This window comes from Chanodichthys erythropterus, chromosome 16 (assembly GCF_024489055.1).
Source record: "Chanodichthys erythropterus isolate Z2021 chromosome 16, ASM2448905v1, whole genome shotgun sequence".
Taxonomy (NCBI): domain Eukaryota; kingdom Metazoa; phylum Chordata; class Actinopteri; order Cypriniformes; family Xenocyprididae; genus Chanodichthys; species Chanodichthys erythropterus.
The window spans coordinates 3,530,040-3,549,699 of record NC_090236.1 but is presented as its reverse complement, the minus strand read 5'-3'; the positions used below and the strand labels follow the sequence as shown (position 1 = coordinate 3,549,699).

General features: G+C 36.5%; 1 protein-coding gene across 1 annotated transcript in view; it reads left to right on the top strand.

Moving 5' to 3' along the window:
• The first annotated feature begins 679 nt into the window (after positions 1-679).
• myo10 (myosin X) overlaps positions 680-19,660 on the top strand; it is a 58,299-nt gene continuing 39,318 nt past the window's right edge. Inside the window, exons 1-3 of the mRNA XM_067363175.1 lie at positions 680-1,063; positions 11,604-11,702; positions 15,069-15,227. Coding sequence (XP_067219276.1) covers positions 1,043-1,063; positions 11,604-11,702; positions 15,069-15,227 — 279 coding nt within the window. The 5' untranslated portion in view covers positions 680-1,042. The remainder of the gene's footprint in view (positions 1,064-11,603; positions 11,703-15,068; positions 15,228-19,660) is intronic.

The following is a 19,660-nucleotide window of genomic DNA, read 5'->3' as shown; positions in this document are numbered from 1 at the left end:
TTAAAACGTGTGCAGATGAACGACCACTAGATGACAGTCTTATACAGAAACTCAGTACAACAGATTAGATAGATAGATAGATAGATAGATAGATAGATAGATAGATAGATAGATAGATAGATAGATAGATAGATAGATAGATAGATAGATAGATAGATAGATAGATAGATAGATAGATAGATAGATAGACAGACTTTTCTCATAATACCGAGATATAAGCTATCAATTGCGAGTAAAGTCAGAATTGCGTGATATAAAGTGACAATTAAAAAATTACCTTTTTATTTTTTATATCATGGTGTAAACAAGCTTCCATATTAATGTGCCATTTCAACTTTTAGAAGTAAAAATTCTACCTCAGACTTTTGGACATCATGCCTTTAAGCTACACAAGAACAAAAGAACCTAATAGCCGAAGCGTGAGTTCTTTAATAGGAAACATTAAAGCAAATATGTATTAATTTTATTTAATTGTATATGTACGTTTATCATCCGTGAACTCTGAAGTGAGCTTTCAGTTTTATACAGTGAATCAACACAAATAGTTTCGTGAAGATTATTGCGCGCCCTCACCACGGGAACAGCAGGAGGTGCGCGCGAGGCAATGGATCTTCAGAAGTTTTACCATTCAAACGGCGCGGGGGGCGGAGCCTACAGGCAGCGAGCCGACTCAGCGGAGTCACCGCAAACTTGGCAGGAGACGAAGCCTTCGCTGTTTACCGAGGCGCGTGTCACACCGGCATACAAAGTGACCTAGCGCCGTGTCTTTATATCCCGTCACGAAGCGCGCCTCGCGAGCCCCGGTGTCACTGCGCTCGTGGAAGAGAACATTTTTCCTGCTCTCGCGACTGGCAGCGGGACACTTGATAGTTCCCAACATCTGTATGGTCTGAAACAAAGACTTGTCTTTGCGCGAGAGAGAAACAAACTGGCTTCAGGGGTCTAGAGATCAGTGAGGAGCCGCATGACACTTATCACTGACACTTATGGATCGGCTCGTCGACTCCTATGAAGACCTCAGAGATTCATAATTATAAGGACAATGGATAACTTTTTCACTGAGGTAAGTTGGATATGAAAAACCTATTTTCATGTTGACATAACAAGGATGTTCTGCTAGAATACATGAAAAAAATATAACAAATCCCTTTGCGTTTTACCTTGAAAATAAGAAAATATGTATATGTGTGTGTGTGTGTGTGTGTGTGTGTGTGTATATATATATATATATACAATTAGTTGAAATGAAGTTGCTTGATAATGTAGTTTGTTTGATGTTTAGGACTGTATGCGCGCGCTACTCCCTCACCCACACATCTCCCTCACTGTCCAGGTTCTGAATGGTTTGGGTCGCAGGCTTTCTTCTCTTTTCCTCCTCGTCTACATCCCAGCGCTATTATTAGAAGCGTTGGTAACACTTTACAACAAGGTTCATTAGTTAACTATATTAGTCAACATGAACTAATAATGAACTACATTTTTTAATGTGTTAATGTTAATTTAAACATTTACTAATACATTATTAAAATCTTGTTAACATTTGTTAATGCACTGTGAACTAACATGAACAAACAATGAACAACTCCATTTTCATTAACTATCTTTAACGAAGATTAGTAAATACAGTAATATATATATTGCTCATGTTTAGTTCATGTTAGTTAATACATTGTCTAATGAACCTTATTGTAAAGTGTTGTTCACTGTAAACTCTGTGAATTAATAAATTGTGTTTTATTAGTGATAACTTTATACAATGCATGGCATTTAGATATAGCATTTAAAAATAATAATAATATAGATTTTGTAATGTATTATAGAATTTTTTTGTATTTTTACAGTAATAGTTTTATTAGAAATAACACGAAATGCAAATTCTTCTTCTTATTATTATTATTATTATTATAAAGTATATTAGTTTTATGTTGTTATATTGAATAAAATATATTAATATTTTTATTGAAATGTAAGTTATATGGAAATAAAAAATGAATCCATAACAGTGTTACGAAAAGGTAATTTTGGGGAATGCTTGTCAGGACTGGTGTTGATGGAAATGAGGCAATAGAATTATTCATCCCTCATGATCTGACTGTGAAACGAGTGCATGATGATGATCAGTAGCATGAGCCGCTCCCTTGAGCTGGTGCCACATGAGTCACAAAGGCTTTTAATATTGGCTTGAGGTGGATCATTAGTCCTCCAGATTGTGGTTTTTTACCTGTGAAGGTGTGGACCTAATTAAATAAATCACCTCAATAAAACATTTCACCTGTTTCCAGCTCAGAAACATGTGCTGCGTGCCAAATCGCATACTGTATAGTTGGCACTACATTTGGTTTGAAACAAACTTCACGACTTTTAAAAAAGCATGTTCTATATAGTACAAATGTGTGCTGTATGAATGAAATTTGGATGTACAAAATTCACCATGTTGTTGCTGTCATGTTGCATTGCTTCACCGCCATTCACAAATCCTTTCCCGCGGCCTCATGGGATAAAAAAGTGTCGATCGAATGCGCACCTCAGAATCCCGGTGGAAGTAGTAGGTCATCCGGACACTTTTCGCCTACTGTATTCAGACATACTACTCTACTGGCGTACAGTTTTTTGCATACTAAATAGAGTAGTATTCGATTTCGGACGCAGAGAGAGACTTTATATCAGAGTTTCAGATGGTCAGAGAGCCACAAAAAGCAGTGGACTCCAACTGCACCAACTTTACACAATAGTGTCAAATGTCCGCCGGCTGCTGCATATCTAGCCTGTGAATCGGTTCTGGACAAAAGAAGCAGTCTTTAAAAAGAGACAGCGCTGTGTGTGCGGAAACAGATTCAGCCGAAACATGCGTGCGGAATGTGGGGATGAGCTGAGCTCGTGAATGCCAGTCTCACACATGACTCTTCTACATGACTGACCTTAGAGAGGGAAAGACAGTATGATTCCTCTCTCACACACATCTCTTCTGCATGTCTAACCTCACAGAGAGAGATTTCACATACAAATCCATTGCCATTTTCTTCAGCTTTTTGGTTTAGCATGGATGCACATGCACACATTTTTGTTTGCAGTTATGGTTGCAGGCCTGCATGTCCGTCTTGTTTTAGGTGTGTTTGCGTATGGCCGTATTTGCACAGGAGTGTCACTGAGGTTATTGCCTCCCTGCAGTCTATATAGGCGGAGCTTATTCAAAGGTAAAGCTCTTTATTTTCCTGTGAACTGGCCAATCAGAGTTGCAGCAGGTACAGTTTGACAGTTGTATTTTAGTGCAGAGGAGTGCCTCTCTGGGAAAACAAACACTCCAGGATATTCTTTTTTTTTCCTGAAACAGAAGTCTCATAGAGGATCAGAGATGGTTTGGGTGCAATTGAGAAGTCTCATATATTAAGAGTTAACTTTGAATTCTTTTTAAGGTTATAACTCTCTGTCATCTTTTTTTCTCCTGCTAATTTGTCAACAGTATTTAAGCAAACACACACAATGGTTTTAGTTAATCAAAGTGCTTAAAATGGAAATCAAACACCACAGTGAAACACACAAAGGGGTGGAGCTTATTTAGCATTTGGTGAACAACTGCCATGAGACACTGTACACATATTTACCTAGTGTAAATACCACAGTCTTCTACTATTTTAAATGGTTAGTTCACCCAAAAATAAATTCTGTAATTAAGTAGTCACCCTCATGTTGCTCTACACCCGTAAGACCTTTGTTCATTTTCGGAACACAAATTAAGATATTTTTGATAAAATCTGATGGCTCAGTGAGGCCTCCATTGCCAGCAAGATCATTAACACTTTCAGATGCCCAGAAAGCTACTAAAGACATATTTAAAACAGTTCATGTGACTACAGTGGTTCAACCTTAATGTTATGAAGTGACGAGAATACTTTTTGTGCACCAAAAAAACAACTGATAACGACTTTATTCAACAATATCTAGTGATGGGCGATTTCAAAACACTGTTTGATGAAGCTTCAAAGCTTTACGAATCTTTTGTTTTGAATCAGTGGTTTGGAGCATGTATTAAACTGCCAAAGTCACGTGATTTCAGTAAAGGAGGCTTCATTACATCATAGGTGTTTTAATTTGTGTTCCGAAAGACATGAGGGTGAGTAATTAATGACAGAATTTTCATTTTTGGGTGAACTAACCCTTTAATAAAAAATATTGTGAATTTTTTGAAAAAAGTTTTTTTTTTAAATAATATATTTATTAATGTTCGATGACATTCCCAAAGGGAGTTTTTGTCACATTTAATTAATTACTTGGGACAATTTTGTCCCCAAAGTACAGAAAAGTAAACCCCCCACACACTTGGCCATGTACCCCCTCTCATCTGTTTGGTGTCAAGTAATCCTTTTTCTCTCACACACACATTAAATCTTGAGTAGCTTAATGATTACAAAGTATAGTGATTCAAAGCTGCTTTTAACAAGGAACTCAGAACAGGAAAACCCCTCAGCACTTAAACCGATAAAGAGAAATACTGGAAGAGCAAACTGTTAGTGGATTCATTTTTTTTTTATTTGTCCTTTTGTTCTTAAAGGTTGTGTGTGTTCCATATTTCTGTTAAACGTATTGTTCACCTAAAAATGAAATTCATTTACTTACCCTCCTGTTGTTTCAAACCTGTATGACTTTCATTTTTCATTGAATCACAAAACGACACATTTTGAATTATGTTCTGAATGAATGGGGACTGGTGCTTTCAGGCATCAGAAAGAAAGCAAAAGTGCCATAAAGGGGCTCTATATGACTCATACGTGACATTCCAAGTCTTCTGAAGGATTTCGAGAGCTTTTGGTAAGAAATAGATGACGAATTAAGTTGTAAATAAACTTCTCCATTGAGCCTTTGTGACTCTATTAAGTCAGTGAGATTCATTCAGAATCAGCTGCTCTGGTTCAAAAATGGTCTACAAAACGATCTGACTCAGAGTCAAATAGCCATTGCTACTTTCATGAACTTAAGGAGAGCTAGGTCAAAGTGTGCATTATATTTCAAGCCTTTTGACAAGTCAATTGAAATCATTTTTATGATGCGTTTTCATATATTATGAGTCTTGAAAGCTTCAGTTCTCCATTTATTGTAATTGCATGGAAATCATTGACCAGGTCATTCTCCAAATCTTTTGTGGTTTATAGAAGAAATAAAGTCCTACAAGTTAGGAATGACATGAGGATGAGTAAATGACGACAGAAATTTCTTTTTAGGTGAACTATTCATTTAATCTTGAGTCATGTCAATTAACACGCAAAACCTAAATGCCTAATTAGTCTGTTTGTTCCTGAATGATGAAGTCATTATAATAACTAAACAAAGAGGAAGAAAACAAGTGAACTTCCTTTTATGATTCATCCCAATTGCAATCTCTGTGGCTTCTAAACTGCAGCCAGGTGCAAAGTACGTCTACATGCACACGCATACATGCACGAAGATGGTCTTTGTCTTTGTTCTACATGAGTTTATACAACGCTCTCTCCCTCGTTCACTTTCGTCGTGAAGTATAAACACACATTTTTCACTGTAGGAGAGAGAGAAAGAAAATGAGAGTGGTTTGGAAAAGTAGGTCAGGCAGACATGCAGTGTATATGTGAGTGTGTTTGATTTGGGAAATAAGTTTGGTTATATGTCTATTAGACCAGTCTGACTCTGAACACCAAGCCCGGGTCACCCTGCATGTGAGAGAGCTGAAGTTTGAAACTTTGGGTTCGAAATATGCAGGAATGCCCTTCATCATTGGCCTGCCTTCCTGTTGACCGAAACGATATCTGATCCCTCACTTCCTGCAGCCAAATGAGAGAAAGAAAGGGGGACGTAGAAAGAGAGCTATGGAGAAGTGTGTGTGTGTGTGTGGTAAGCTTTAAACATGCTCAGTAAGCAGCATTAAGATTACAGAGTAACTCTGGTCTGTTTCATCCTTTACTCCTCCCAGCCTGACCGCCCTCCAAAACTCTGATATTATTTTAAGAGTTTAGATACACAATACAAGGACACACTCAGACATGCATGCACACAGTGCACTTTTTAACTTCAAAGTCAAGTTTTTCTTTCATCTGAACATGAAACAAAATTAGAACGTCAGTGATGTTTGATTTGGATGTCTTTGTGCATAAGTTTGTGTGTGTGTGTGTGATGTTTTAGTTGGATTCTTGCTACCTGTTTAAATCTGTGATTCCCTTGAGCCATTTATTTTAGCACAGGAAGTGAATATTGGCCAGAAACCCTGGCAGACACATACACTACTATTTAAAAGTATTTTTTTTAGAAACTAATGCTTTTATTTAGCAAGGACACATTAAATTGATCAAAAGTGACTGTAAAGACACAGTGACTGTTTATTTTTTTAGGATGAATAATATAATCATATTTTCCACAAAATTATTAAAGGTGCCCTAGAATCAAAATTTTAATTTACCTCGGCATAGTTAAATAACAAGATTTCAGTACATGGAAAAGACATACATTGAGTTTCAAACCCCATTGCTTCCTCCTTCTTATGTAAATCTCATTTTTTTAAAAGTCTTCCGGAAAACACACGGATCTCAATGTAACACCGACTGTTACATAACAGTCTGGATTATTAATATGTATGACCCCAATATTTGCATATGCCAGCCCATGTTCAAGGCATTAGACAAGGAAAGGCAGTATTAACGTCTGGATCTGTGCACAGACAAGGTAAGCAAGCAAGGACAATAGCGAAAAATGGCAGATGGAGCAATAATAACTGACATGATTCATGATATAATGATATTTTTAGTGAAATTTGTAAATTGTCTTTCTAAATGTTTCGTTAGCATGTTGCTAATGTACTGTTAAATGTGGTTAAAGTTACCATCGTTTCTTACTGTATTCACGGAGACAAGAGCCATTACTATTTTCATTTTTAAACAGGCATAAACACAACTTCATTCTTTATAAATCTCTCCAACAGTGTAGCATTAGCCATTAGCCACAGAGCATAGCCTCAAAATCATACAGAATCAAACGTAAACATCCAAATAAATACTTAACTCACATAATTCAAAGCATGCATACAGCATGCATGATGAACATATTGTAAAGATCCATTTGAGGGTTATATTATCTGTGTGAACTTTGTAAATGCACTGTATTATAGTCGAGAGCTCGTGTGGCAAGGAGCAGGCGAATTAAAGGGGCGGAGCGCTGCCAAAATCAGTGTATAGTTAATGATGCCTCAAAATAGGCAGTTAAAAAAATTAATTTAAAAAAAATCTATGGGGTATTTTGAGATGAAACTTCACAGACACATTCAGGAGACACCTTAGACTTATATTACATCTTGTGAAAAAGCATTCTTGGGCACCTTTAAGCAGAACAACTGTTGTATTATACAATAAGAAATGTTTCTTGAGCACTGAATAAGCATAATAGATTTAGAATGAAGGATCATGTGACACTGAAGACTGGAGTAATGATGCTGAAAATTCAGCTTTGACATCACAGGAATAAATTACATTTTAAAAATATTAAAATAGAAAACATTTATTTTAAGTAAGCAATAAGGTACGAGAGGCTGTGCTGTATCGTACCTGACTTATTCTCGGTACAGCACTAGCCTCGAGTGCCTTTTTGCTTTTATAAAACGTTACCACACAATACAAATATTACAGTCAAAAAACATATATATCAAAGCAACTTTCATGAAGTAAAATCACTAAAAGCCTTCCTTCCTTCCGCCCTGACCGTGAACAGCAACAGAAGTTAACATACATTATTACGCCATTTGATTGCGGCAAAGACTGTCTTTATGAGTGTTTCAGTCAGTAGCGAAGGCTTTTACATTGAAAAGACTGAATTGTTGTGAACACGGAACAAGACGCAACTGACAAAAGCTTTGACTAGCGCTGTCAGTCATGGGAAAACCCCTTAACTGTTAAAAGGACAAGATATTGCAGCGGACATTTAAACAGAATTTTTTATTATGAACATAGGACTGACCTGAAGGAAAATGCTAAATCTAAATGCAGGTAATAAACTCGCTCACTCGATCTCTTTCTCACAATTACTCTTCTACATAATACATTAAGCTTCAATGAACAACAAACGGTTTACGTTGCTAAGAGTGGTTGCTAAGGGTGTTGTGTAGTGATACACAGAACTGTTGGGTGAAGCGGTCATTTTATCGTGAATAAAACATAACTATTGCCCAATCAGAATCAAGGACAGGAACTAACCCTTTAATAAATTATAATAATATTTCACAATAGTACTGTTTTTACTTACATAGTTTTGATCAAATAAATGAGGATATAAAAACCATTAAAATCGTATTGATTTTCCGCTTACTCTTCCTCTGTTCTTCCCTCTAAGTAAACCAGTTTTTTTTTTTAACATTGTGTAAAATAACACAATGAGTATAGAAAACTGGATTGGCCAGTTTCCAATTGGACTAAAGCATTAACATGACATTTATTGCTGAAATTGAACTTTTAAAGTGCTTGTAAATGCACTTTATGAAAGTTTTTCGTGTCATTTAAAAAGATAAGTTGGAAATCAGTGCAAATGTTTAAGCACACAGACATTTTTTGACTAGTTTGAAACAATTATGAATATAATTGGAGTATTTATAAACTGTAATGTGTGAGCATGTGTGTGTTGCAGTCATAAACTGGTTGAGCGGTTCTAATCTTCTAATGTTTGCAGATAAACACAAGACATGTTTAAAGCTGCTTAACTCAAAATATGCTTCTGTCAAGGAAAACAGACACACACTCAAGCCCAATGTCTCAACCACCATAGACACATTCCTGGATGTCCCCAAAGTGAGATTTTGTAAGATTAAGCAAACTTCTATGGCCATTTTTGTAACTCCACACATACTAAACAAAACAATGAACAATTCAAAAGTGTCTTAACATTAATTTCTTAACATATCTCTAGAGATGCACTACATATTAACCTATCATGTCGAGTTCACCATTAAGCATTTGAGTCAAATGTAGGGAAACGATGTCACTGTGTGTCCTAGTTTACTGCAGAGATGGTGAATTGGATTAGAGGCCCAGAATTCCTGAGATAAACTTGGTTTAGGGAGGAAAACAGCTTCCTGTTTGTGTGGGTTAGAGATGCACTAACTTGATGGGGCTGACTCTGAGTTTTGAGCTTTTAAAGTCATTTGATACTAGCAAATCCAATACAGAGCTGATTTCTTTGCAACACTGAACATTGACTGTTAATACTCAAAACATTCCATGCAAACTTATCCGTATTGTAATGCCATGCAGTCCTTACGCTGCTTACCGGAAAGGATCAGTCATCTTTAAAAGTGTGATTTCCTCCTTGATTCGTTTCATTTTATATTTATTAAATGTAAATGTTTTAATATTTATTGAACACAGTGTATAATGTTGTATAAAGTCTCCCATTCTTTCTTGCTCTATTTTTCAGTTTTCTACTACAACTAACTTTAGCAAACCAGTGGCAGGTTAACAGTACTACAAGTTTGTATAGGCTGTTCTTAACCATGAAGATGAGCATGTGACAGCAATCAGAGAAAATTACTTAAATTGTCCATTTCCTCTACAGACTTTTGTCTTAGTCCTACTAAACCAAAGTTTTTTTTCCGTGGTTACTGTGACCTTTTTCAGGTCGGCAGAAATCTGGGGTTTTAGTTTAGTATTTTTATTAATAGAATAATCTTTACACTTGGGCTACAACCAGCAACTATTTCAATCACATAATCTGTTGATCAGTAATTTGACAAAAAAAGCCTAATTTTATTTCCAACGTTGTATTGAAATAATTCCACATCTTGCCCAACGCTCTATGTCAAATAATAGCCTATGCAAATTAAAGCCAAAAAAAGAAAAGAAAAGAAAAGGAAAAGCTAATAAAACGGATGGTCCTGTCCTAAACTCATGCCATTAGTTAAGTCAATGTTGCTCAAACACAGACTTTCCAGGTAAATCAGTCTAAGAATGGCTTAGCTACTTGTAGTTGTTTCTGCATATTATGCTGGCATAGGAGAAAGTGTTTAACTGTGTGTGTCCAGCTGCACAGCTGTTCTGTTGCAGTTCAGTCTGATCATTCAGCAGTTTTGTGTGTGTGTGTGTGTGTTTCCGTTCTTCTGAGTTATAAAGGACTGTTGAATTTATGCCACTGCATAAATAAGAGGTTGAAACGGTGGATGAAAGGATAACAATGTTGAATTTTTAATAGTTAATAATCTTAATTACTGTTCTTAAGAGTAATTTTTCAGCTTCACAACGCTTTCAGTGAGTTTTCAAATTCCACATTCTGAATTTAAAACTTGCTATTTGTACTGTGGTTAAACATAATCACTTTGTTTTGTTCATGTTTATTTTGATTTATAGATTCAGTCTGATGTTTTCCATGTGAAAAACTGAGTTGTAAATTCTGCATTTAGTACATAGTGTATACAACTGCAATACCCACAATGCAGTGTGACAATGGACCGAAAACAATGCTGCAGTGTTTGATGCAGTGCTGCTGCTAGTGTGTGTGTGCATGCGCATGTAAGTGGGGAATGGGGTTAGAGTTCAACTGTGTCTGTTTTACTGGGGCCTCACAGCCAGTCATGCCTGTTCAGATCACCATGTGTTTCTTCCATCAGCATGTACACTAATAGAGTGTGTGTGAGCATATGTGTGTGTGTGTGCATGCGAGTGTGAGAGAGAGAGAGAGAGAGAGAGAAAGGAATTTACTCTAATGCGTTACAGTTATTGGTAATTATACCTTTCTGGCCTAATGTACAAACAGCCTTGATCAGGATGAAAATGAAGACTGCTCAGAGGTTGATCGTTCAGTTTTAGGAGACTTAAAAGGATAGTTCGCCCAAAAATAAAAATTCTGTCATCATTTACTCACCCTTATATTGTTCCAAACCTGTATGAGTTTCTCTCTTCTGTTGAACAAAGAATTAAGTTCTTAGCTCAATTTGAGTACCAACTGTGCCTTCATTTGGATAAATAAAAATAGACAGTTGTTGTAAAAACTGAGACAGTCATTTACTGAGGAGGAGTATATAGCTACAAAATGCATGTAGATATTGTAGCATAGCTTAGATGATTTGGTCTTGGAAAATTTGAGTTCCTATGGAAATCTCTTTTATTTGATTGCAAACTTTGGTACCTTAGCAAAAATGAGAACAGTTTGAGATATTGTTGAGATCTGCTCTTAAACTCTAAAGGAGACCAATCTCTATTTGCTCTCCATTGTATGTCACTACTGTGACTGTGAAGAAACAATTGAGAATCTACAGAGAGGTCTCATTTGCAACTTCGTCAGTAAACACAGACTGTTCTCAAACAGGACCTTTCATAATTTTTTACTTCATTTAAAGACACATAATTACAAATAACAAACAGTTCTTTGTGTTTTTTCCTAAATAGTGATTGTTTTTCATTTCATTTCAAGATGCATAATTACACAACACTTGGTTTTTTATTGTTTTTGGCAGTTCTATGATCTTTCCCACAGGATGTTCTTAAACATTACCATTTACAATTTCATTTCAAGATCCAGAATTACACCCAACACATGGTTTTACAACAGTTGTTTGTGTTTCTGCTATTGTTCAGTATGTGGCTGACCAGTGTTTGTGTGTTTGACAGGGTTGTCGTGTGTGGCTCTGGGTGGAGGATCATTATGTCCCCAGTACCGTGGACTCGTGCTCTGGTGGAGTGGTGGTCTTTAACACCGACTATGGACAGGTAAGTGGGGGTGGGTGTATGCATTACACAGGAACGGTGGCTTAACATCTGCTCTGTGTACCTCAGATCAACAACGCACTGCTGAACAGGTGGTGTGCTCTCATTTTACACAAACACACATTTGTCTGTGCACCCGCCTGTTTAGAAGAGACCATGTTGCCATAGAGTCTGTCAGATACTCAAACTCAGTTAAGCCAGCATGTCAACTGAGCAATACCTGCATTTGTTTTACTACGGAGCCCTGCACATGACATGCAGGAAAAAATAAGTATATCATGGCCACAAATCAACAAATAATTCCCATGACTTACTAATACGTCAGCACATTTTACTAATTAATTCCCTCCACATATTGTACATAGTATAATTTGTTCCCATGTTTTACTAAATTGTGCGCACAATATAATTATCTCCTACGCAGTTGACACAGTAAGTACATTTTTTACTCAATTTACTAAATCAAGGGAACAAATTATTAAATTGTGAACATGATTTAGTAAAACGAGGGAACAAATTATTATATCATGCACATGATTTACTTAAAGCTAGGGAACAAATTAGTAAAACAAATTCTTAAAGGGTTAGTTCACCCAAAAATGAAAATTCTGTCATTAAGTACTCACCTTTAAGACCTTCGTTCATCTTCGGAACACAAATTAAGATATTTTTGATGAAATCCAAGAGCTCTCTGACTCCTCCATAGACAGCAATTTAACCACCACTGTCAAGGTCCAGAAAGGTACTAAAGACATTGTTAAAATAGTCAGTGTGACTACAGTGGTTGAGAAGTGAAGAGAACACTTTTTGTGTGCAAAAACAAAACAAAAATAATGACTTTGTTGAATAATCTCTTCTCTTCCATGTCAGTCTCCTACGCAGTTGATGCAGTAAACACAGTGTAGCGCTCTCGTGTTTATGTCCAAACGCCGGCTCAGTATTGGCTGACACTGTACACGTGAGCAGCACGACGCATACGTGTGATGCTGACACAGGAGCTGGCCAATAATGAGTCAGCGTTCAGACGTAAATAAGGAAGTGCAAACTGTGCTTACTATGTCAACTGCGTAGGAGACTGACATGGAAGAGAAGAGAATATTAAATAAAGTCATTATTTTTGTTTTGTTTTTGTGCACAAAAAGTATTCTCGTTGCTTCATAAAATTAAGGTTGAACCACTTTCTGGACCTTGACAGTGGTGGTTAAATTGCTGTCTGTCGAGGAGTCAGATTGGATTTTATCAAAAATATCTTAATTTGTGTTCCAAAGGTGAACAAATGTCTTACAGCTTTGGAACGACATGAAGGGTGAGTAATTAATGATAGAATTTTTTTTTTCTTTAATTCATGACCACGATATATGTGTATATGTCCACATGTCATGTGCAGGGTTCCATATTTTACTGTGTGTTTCTCAAATTATTTGAGTCTGTTTGTCATATTCTCGTGTGTGCAGTCAAGCACACGCAACTTTCTCCTGTCTCTGGCTTCTGTTTCTGGTCTACAGTATAGTATCATCTGCAGCATGTCTGTTACCTTCAGGATCCTTATAGTTTATTGATGCAATAAACACCTTCTGTGCTGTCTGTGCATTACAGTGCACAGTGCAGTGCATTACTCTCTTTTTTTAGAATCTTTGGGTGTTTTATTTATTGATTTTAGTATTATTGTTTTAATAAAATTTTTAGCCATTAATAGCCATGTGTCATACATTAATAGCCATGTGTCATACAAAATAATCACATTTATTATTAATATTAATGTTTAATTAATACATTTATTGTGATAATGTTCAGTCAGCTGGTCATTATTTTGGTGTTTTATTTTGAAAAGAAAAAAAAAATACATAAATGACCAAATAAATAAAATAAATGCACATTAAATATTAAATATACCCCTAGTTTCACAGACAGGGCTTAAGATAGTCCCAGACTAAAATGCAAGTTTGAACTGTTTTAACTGAAAGAAATTTTCCATTGTTCTGTCTCAAGATGCACACCAGTAATGTTTTTTTTTTCTTCTAAATAAATATAAAATAAAATTTAAATAATCTACCTGTCTGATCAAATTGCTGCTCAGCTGTTTTAGCTCATCTGCAAGTTGGTCTAACCAGTTGAAAAGTGCCCAAAACCAAAAAAAAAAAAGAAAAAAAAGAAAACAACAACATTTTAGGCTGGTTTAAAGGGTTAGTTCACCCAAAAATGAAAATTTTGTCATTAATTATTCACCCTCATGTCGTTCTACACCCTAAGACTCTTCGGAACACAAATTAAGATATTTTTGATTAAATCCGATGACTCAGTGAGGCCTCCATAGATAGCAATGCCACTAAAAATCCATAAAGGTACTAAAACATATTTTAAAACAGTTCATGTAACTTCAGTGGTTCAACCTTAATATTATAAAGCAACGGGAATCCTTTTTTGGACCAAAAAAACAAAATAACGACTTTTCAACAAATCTTTTGTTTTTCAAATCAGGATTTAGATCTCCTATCAAAGTGCTAAACTGCTGAAGTCACGTGACTTTGGCGCTTCGAACCACTGATTAGATTCATAAAGCCCCGAAGCAGTGTTTTGAAATCGGTCATCATGAGATATTGTTGAAAAGTCATTATTTTATTTATTTTTCACTTTATAATATTAAGGTAGAACCACTGTACTCACATGAACTGTTTTAAATATGTTTTTAGTACCTTTCTGGATCTTGAGTGGTTCAGTAACATTACTGTCTATAGAGGCCTCACTGAGCCATCGGATTTAATCACAATATGTTAATTTGTGTTCCAAAGATGAACAAAGGTCTTACGGGTGTAGAACAACATCATTTTCACATTATTTCACATTATTTACATTATGACATTATTTTTTGGTGAACTAACCCTTTAAGCTGTTTTTTTTTTTCAGCAGGGAATTTAATTAGGAGGGAAGAAAGAGAGTGCTGAGTGACATAAGAGTCTTGAAACTTGAACAGCTATGTATTAAATTTATCACATTATTTTTTCTCTCATGGTCATTACACAAAATGATGTTTTATTAACAAAATTTGGTAGGAACAAGTTCAGATAATTAACCTAATTAGCACAGGTGGAGAGCATTCAGTTAATCAACTCAACCAATGTCAAACGGTATTAATTCAGCAGACTGACTTCTGTTCATCTGAGAGTTTATCAGCATCCCTCCTCCACCCCATCTCCTCACTTCTAGTTCTATCTACTTTTACCACACCGGGGGGAGTACTCTGGGTTCGGGCCAAAATTCCGAGTTCGGAGCCCTCTCCCCGGACAGCACGCCAAATAAACATAACTTTACTCTATTTAATTATATGGATATGTGAACTCGTGAATATGCATACATATGTGTTTTGTTCAGGTGTACACCTACAAACAGAGCGCTGTGAGCAGACAGAGGGTTTATCCAATGCACAGCAGCAGTATCACTGGGGTCGAGGACATGGCAACCCTACAGGACTTGCACGACGGAGCCATTCTACACAACCTGCAGCTCCGCTACACACAGAACAGTATATATGTGAGCAAGCACACACCAAAATCACACACATTCACCATCACATTTTTTGTTCATCAAGCATGCATTGTCACAAATGATTGTGTGTGTGTGTGTGTGTGTGTGTGTGTGTGTGTGTGTGTGTGTGTGTGTGTGTGTGAATGTTTCAGCTGTGGTGAAAGACATACTTGTCAAGAATACAGGGTTGTTGTGCAGGTGGCTGGATGGCTTTCTGCTCCTCAATGTGTCTGTCAAAGTAAAATATATTTTCTTAATTACACGTCCCTCTCCCTTTCGCTCTTTCTTTATACTGCCTCTTTGAGCCTTTACTCACAACAGTGTTCTGTGTTCTTCTTTGGGCCTGGTTCAGCTGTGTTCTGTGTGTGTGTGTGCGTTTGTGCGCACATTGTCGGGATGTGGTCTGTGCCAAAAGCAGTTAGTCTAGTTCCAGATTTCCAGACTGACTCTAAGGAACAGAGTTAACATGCTACTGCTGACTCTCTGAATAACATATCCACTATGAAGTCTTTATTTCTAATGGATCTGCATCAAGTCCAATTAATACATAATTAGAGATTGTTTGTGTGTGCATTTAGAGGGACTTCCAGGTTAAGATATTTCTTCACTTCTGTGTAGTTATATTTAAAGGGATAGTTCACCCAAAAAATGAATATTTTGTCATCATTTACTTGCATTCATGTCATTCCAAATTAGTAAAACTTTCTTTCTTCTGTGCAACACAAATGAATAAAATTTATTATAGAATATCCTTGGTCACTCTTGAACAAGGACTGGAGCTGTCAAGCTTAAAAAAAGAACACAAATGCTCCATAAAAGTATGAAATATTGCTGAACTGGATTAACGATTCATTGAAAACAACTGATACAAAAGAATGATTTGTTCACAGATGAAACATGACTGCTTCTCTCATGAATGTGCCAAGAAGAGCTAGGGCAGATGTCAAGACTTTCAGTGAAAAGCGACTTAAATTTCAATCAGCTCCTTACACAGCACTATCGTTTGACTTTATAGCACATGAGATATATATATATATATATATATATATATATATAAAATACTTTGAAGAAGCTTATTCATCATTGCAGAGCTTCACAGCCCAAGCCCTCATTCACTTTCATTATATTGAAAAATAGTGGCCACGCTAAGATTCCTAAAAAAATTTAAAACAACATAATGACGTCAGAATTTTCATTTTGTGGTAAACTGTTACTTAATATTTCAAACATTTTCAAAACAATGATTTTACAGTGGGAAATTACTGTATATGACACACACTATTTGTTAATATGTCCTGACTTGCCACTGAGTTAATTATTTGTCAAACATTATGAAGACAATAAAGTGTAGACAGCAATTGGGATATTTCATTACTACCAAAAAAATACTAAGAATAAAATAAGACTAAAGATATGGATAAAACTTTCATCTCCATGTACAGATATGGCAATAACCTCTTTTGTCCTGTATTGTGAGTATTACGACATCATGATACTGGAGTCAATCCAGGAGACTCATATCTCCCTGTCTGCTTCTGCTGTCTGTGACGTGAGGCCGTGTGATTGGATCAGTTTGAGTGTGAGCTAACCAGTTAGCTATCAGTGTGGGTGTGGTCTGCAGGTATGTGATGGTTATCACCTTAACGTCAGTTACTAATACTCACTCATCATGAGGAAATGCACACCTCCTCTTTCGAAATTACTGAAACCTTTTCCCACACCTTGTTATGGTTTAGAAAAAAGGACTAAATGATCAAATGATTTATGATTTCAAAATCACAAACCCTTTTTTCTTCATTGAAATTTTCTTGATTTTGCAGTTGAGTTTGGTGCCACTAGTCATGCACAAATGAGACACTTCATCTTTAAGAGTATTTTTACATGACAGCAATGTACTAAAAAGTACAGTAAAGCAACTTTTGCGATTTTGAAAAGTTTTGCGGACAGATGTCTACGCTGTCATAACCCCCGTTCACAGATCCACAAAAATGACTAAAAATGCTGTATTATGCATGTCAGACCTGTAGTTGGCAATGTCACTTTGTAAATAAACACTATTACACTACAGATTGAACACATAATACCGACGAACATGACACCTTTTTCACAAATTTGCATTTTTTTAGTTTACTCAGAGATAACGGTATCATTTTCAAAAACTTGCCCTTTGAAGGACATTTTCAAAAGTTTGCATTTTCAGGCCCCAAATGTAAATGGCCCCTAAATGTTCACATAAAATCACATGAAAAACTGTCTCAACCCATCCAGGTTTGTAAATCTAATGGGCTGATTGGCTAATTAGGGCAGCCGCCACAGGTCTGCTAAACTGATTGGCTAATTGGTGACATATGGGAGCAATCAGAAGAAATTAGGGTGTTATTTGTGTGCGGTGTGTGTGGTTTTGTTTTTGGTGGTCTGTGAAATGTCTATTTCTTCTTCAACTTCTATATTAAATTAAAATGAATTTATAAAATCACAGAATAGTTTGTTTACTTATTACCAAGTTTAAAGTTATTAGACTTTAAAGACAAATAAACTGTAACATTCTCCATGCCAATAAAAACATACAAGTCATGATGAAAATAACAGCGCCTGGTTGAGCATGTGTGTGTATGTAGTCTTCTGGAATGTGTGTGTCTCGCTGAGATCCGATTCCACAGCATTTAAAACACAAAGACGTTTCTCTCTCGCTCTCACTCTGATTATAAACAGCTGTGGACTTTTTTTTTGCCTTACATTTGGACTGAAAATGCTGGAGCAGCTTCCCACATCAAACACACACATACACACACAAGGGGGCTGGTGATCCAGAAAATGTCTTTTGCATGTGAGGTTTACCTCCTTTTTATTTTATTGCTCTCTCTCTATTTCTTTTTCAGCCTCTCTCTTTCCTTGTAGTGCGAGCATGTAGCAGGAAATAGTTCTGCTTCAGTTGGGCCGGATCATGTTTCAACTCTCACCCTACACACTCATTTTAACATTGAGAGGGTATGTGTGTGTGTGTGAGACGTTTCTGAGTTTATTATGCATCACTATGCATAGTAGTCACTCTTAGCTGTCACTCTAGACTGCAATCTCGTGTTTGCTTCTGTCTGTGCATGTAGAACTACAAATCATTTACTCACCCTCAAGTTGTTCCAAACTGGTATGAATTTTTTTCTTCTACTGAACACAAAAGAATATATTTTGAAGAATGTCAGTAACCAAACAATTGATGGACTATATATATATATATATATATATATATATAATATACACACACTTGAGTAAATGATGACAGAATTTTTATTTTGGGGTGAACTGTCCCTTTAAAGATATTAGTAGCACCATTGGACTAAGCCCAACAAAAATAGCAATGCACACTCAAGAGATGACGTTCACCTCCAATTAAACCCCTCAGTGTGCTGTTACACACATTTGCAGACACACCCAGGGGAGGTTATGGGAAGGACATGGCTGCTGTAGACCTTCATTGCATTTCTGAGGTAGCACTTGTGGAGATTAAACCCTCTTGGGGGCATCTGGGGGGTTTCACTGGGGTAGTATGTCACACTTTGGCTGAGTTTGATATAGCATACTACCATATCACTCTTACTATTTCTGCCATCTCTTTATATGGTTAAAATAGTGAGAGTAGAATGCGTTTCCAAATTCAGCAAAGGGGTTTTCACACTGGGCACGTTTGCTGCGGCTCGATTCCAAGTTCCCCCTATAGAGCTGGTCTGGTTTCAGACTCACTTCATTGTATCGAACCCTGGTGTATTTGCATTCATCTTACTTCATCACAAACCTGCATGATAGAAAACTAAACAGTGGTCAATATATTGTTTGTTTTTTAATTAATTTGGTGCTATTATATTATGCACAGCAGAGTGAAGAACGATTGGTACCCCTATAAAAGTACCCTTTTGAGAAAACGGGATTGCGAGCCATTAATTTGTCGTTCAGGTTTCACTCACTCTGCACGATTACACTGCACGCTCTCTCTAAATCATCACCACTGTCATCCCCGTATGTGTTTTGTTGAACTAATGATGTCGTCATCGGCTACTTTAGTACCGGAACAAGTGCAGACACAAGTCAGAGTTGCATTCACATTGTTCGCCACAGTACCATTGCAGCCGAATTCAGACCACCTCCTACAGGTGGGTTTGTACCATGGTGCTGAAATTCATGAAAGCTTTCACATTACCAATTTTTCATGCTAACTGTGATCTGTTTCGAACTAGACTGCCAGTGTGAAAGCACCAAAGTCTCATTCAGGAAATCTATGGCTATCCGCTTGTTAAGTCATGACATATTGAATACTGTTTCAGCGTCCAAGCCTCTGCTGCATTTTAAAGTGAGATACCTCAATAGACATTTACGAGCACCATTTATTTATAGCGCACATTTAAGCAAAGCTTTTAAAAAAATTAAAGAGTACACTACGGTCTCCG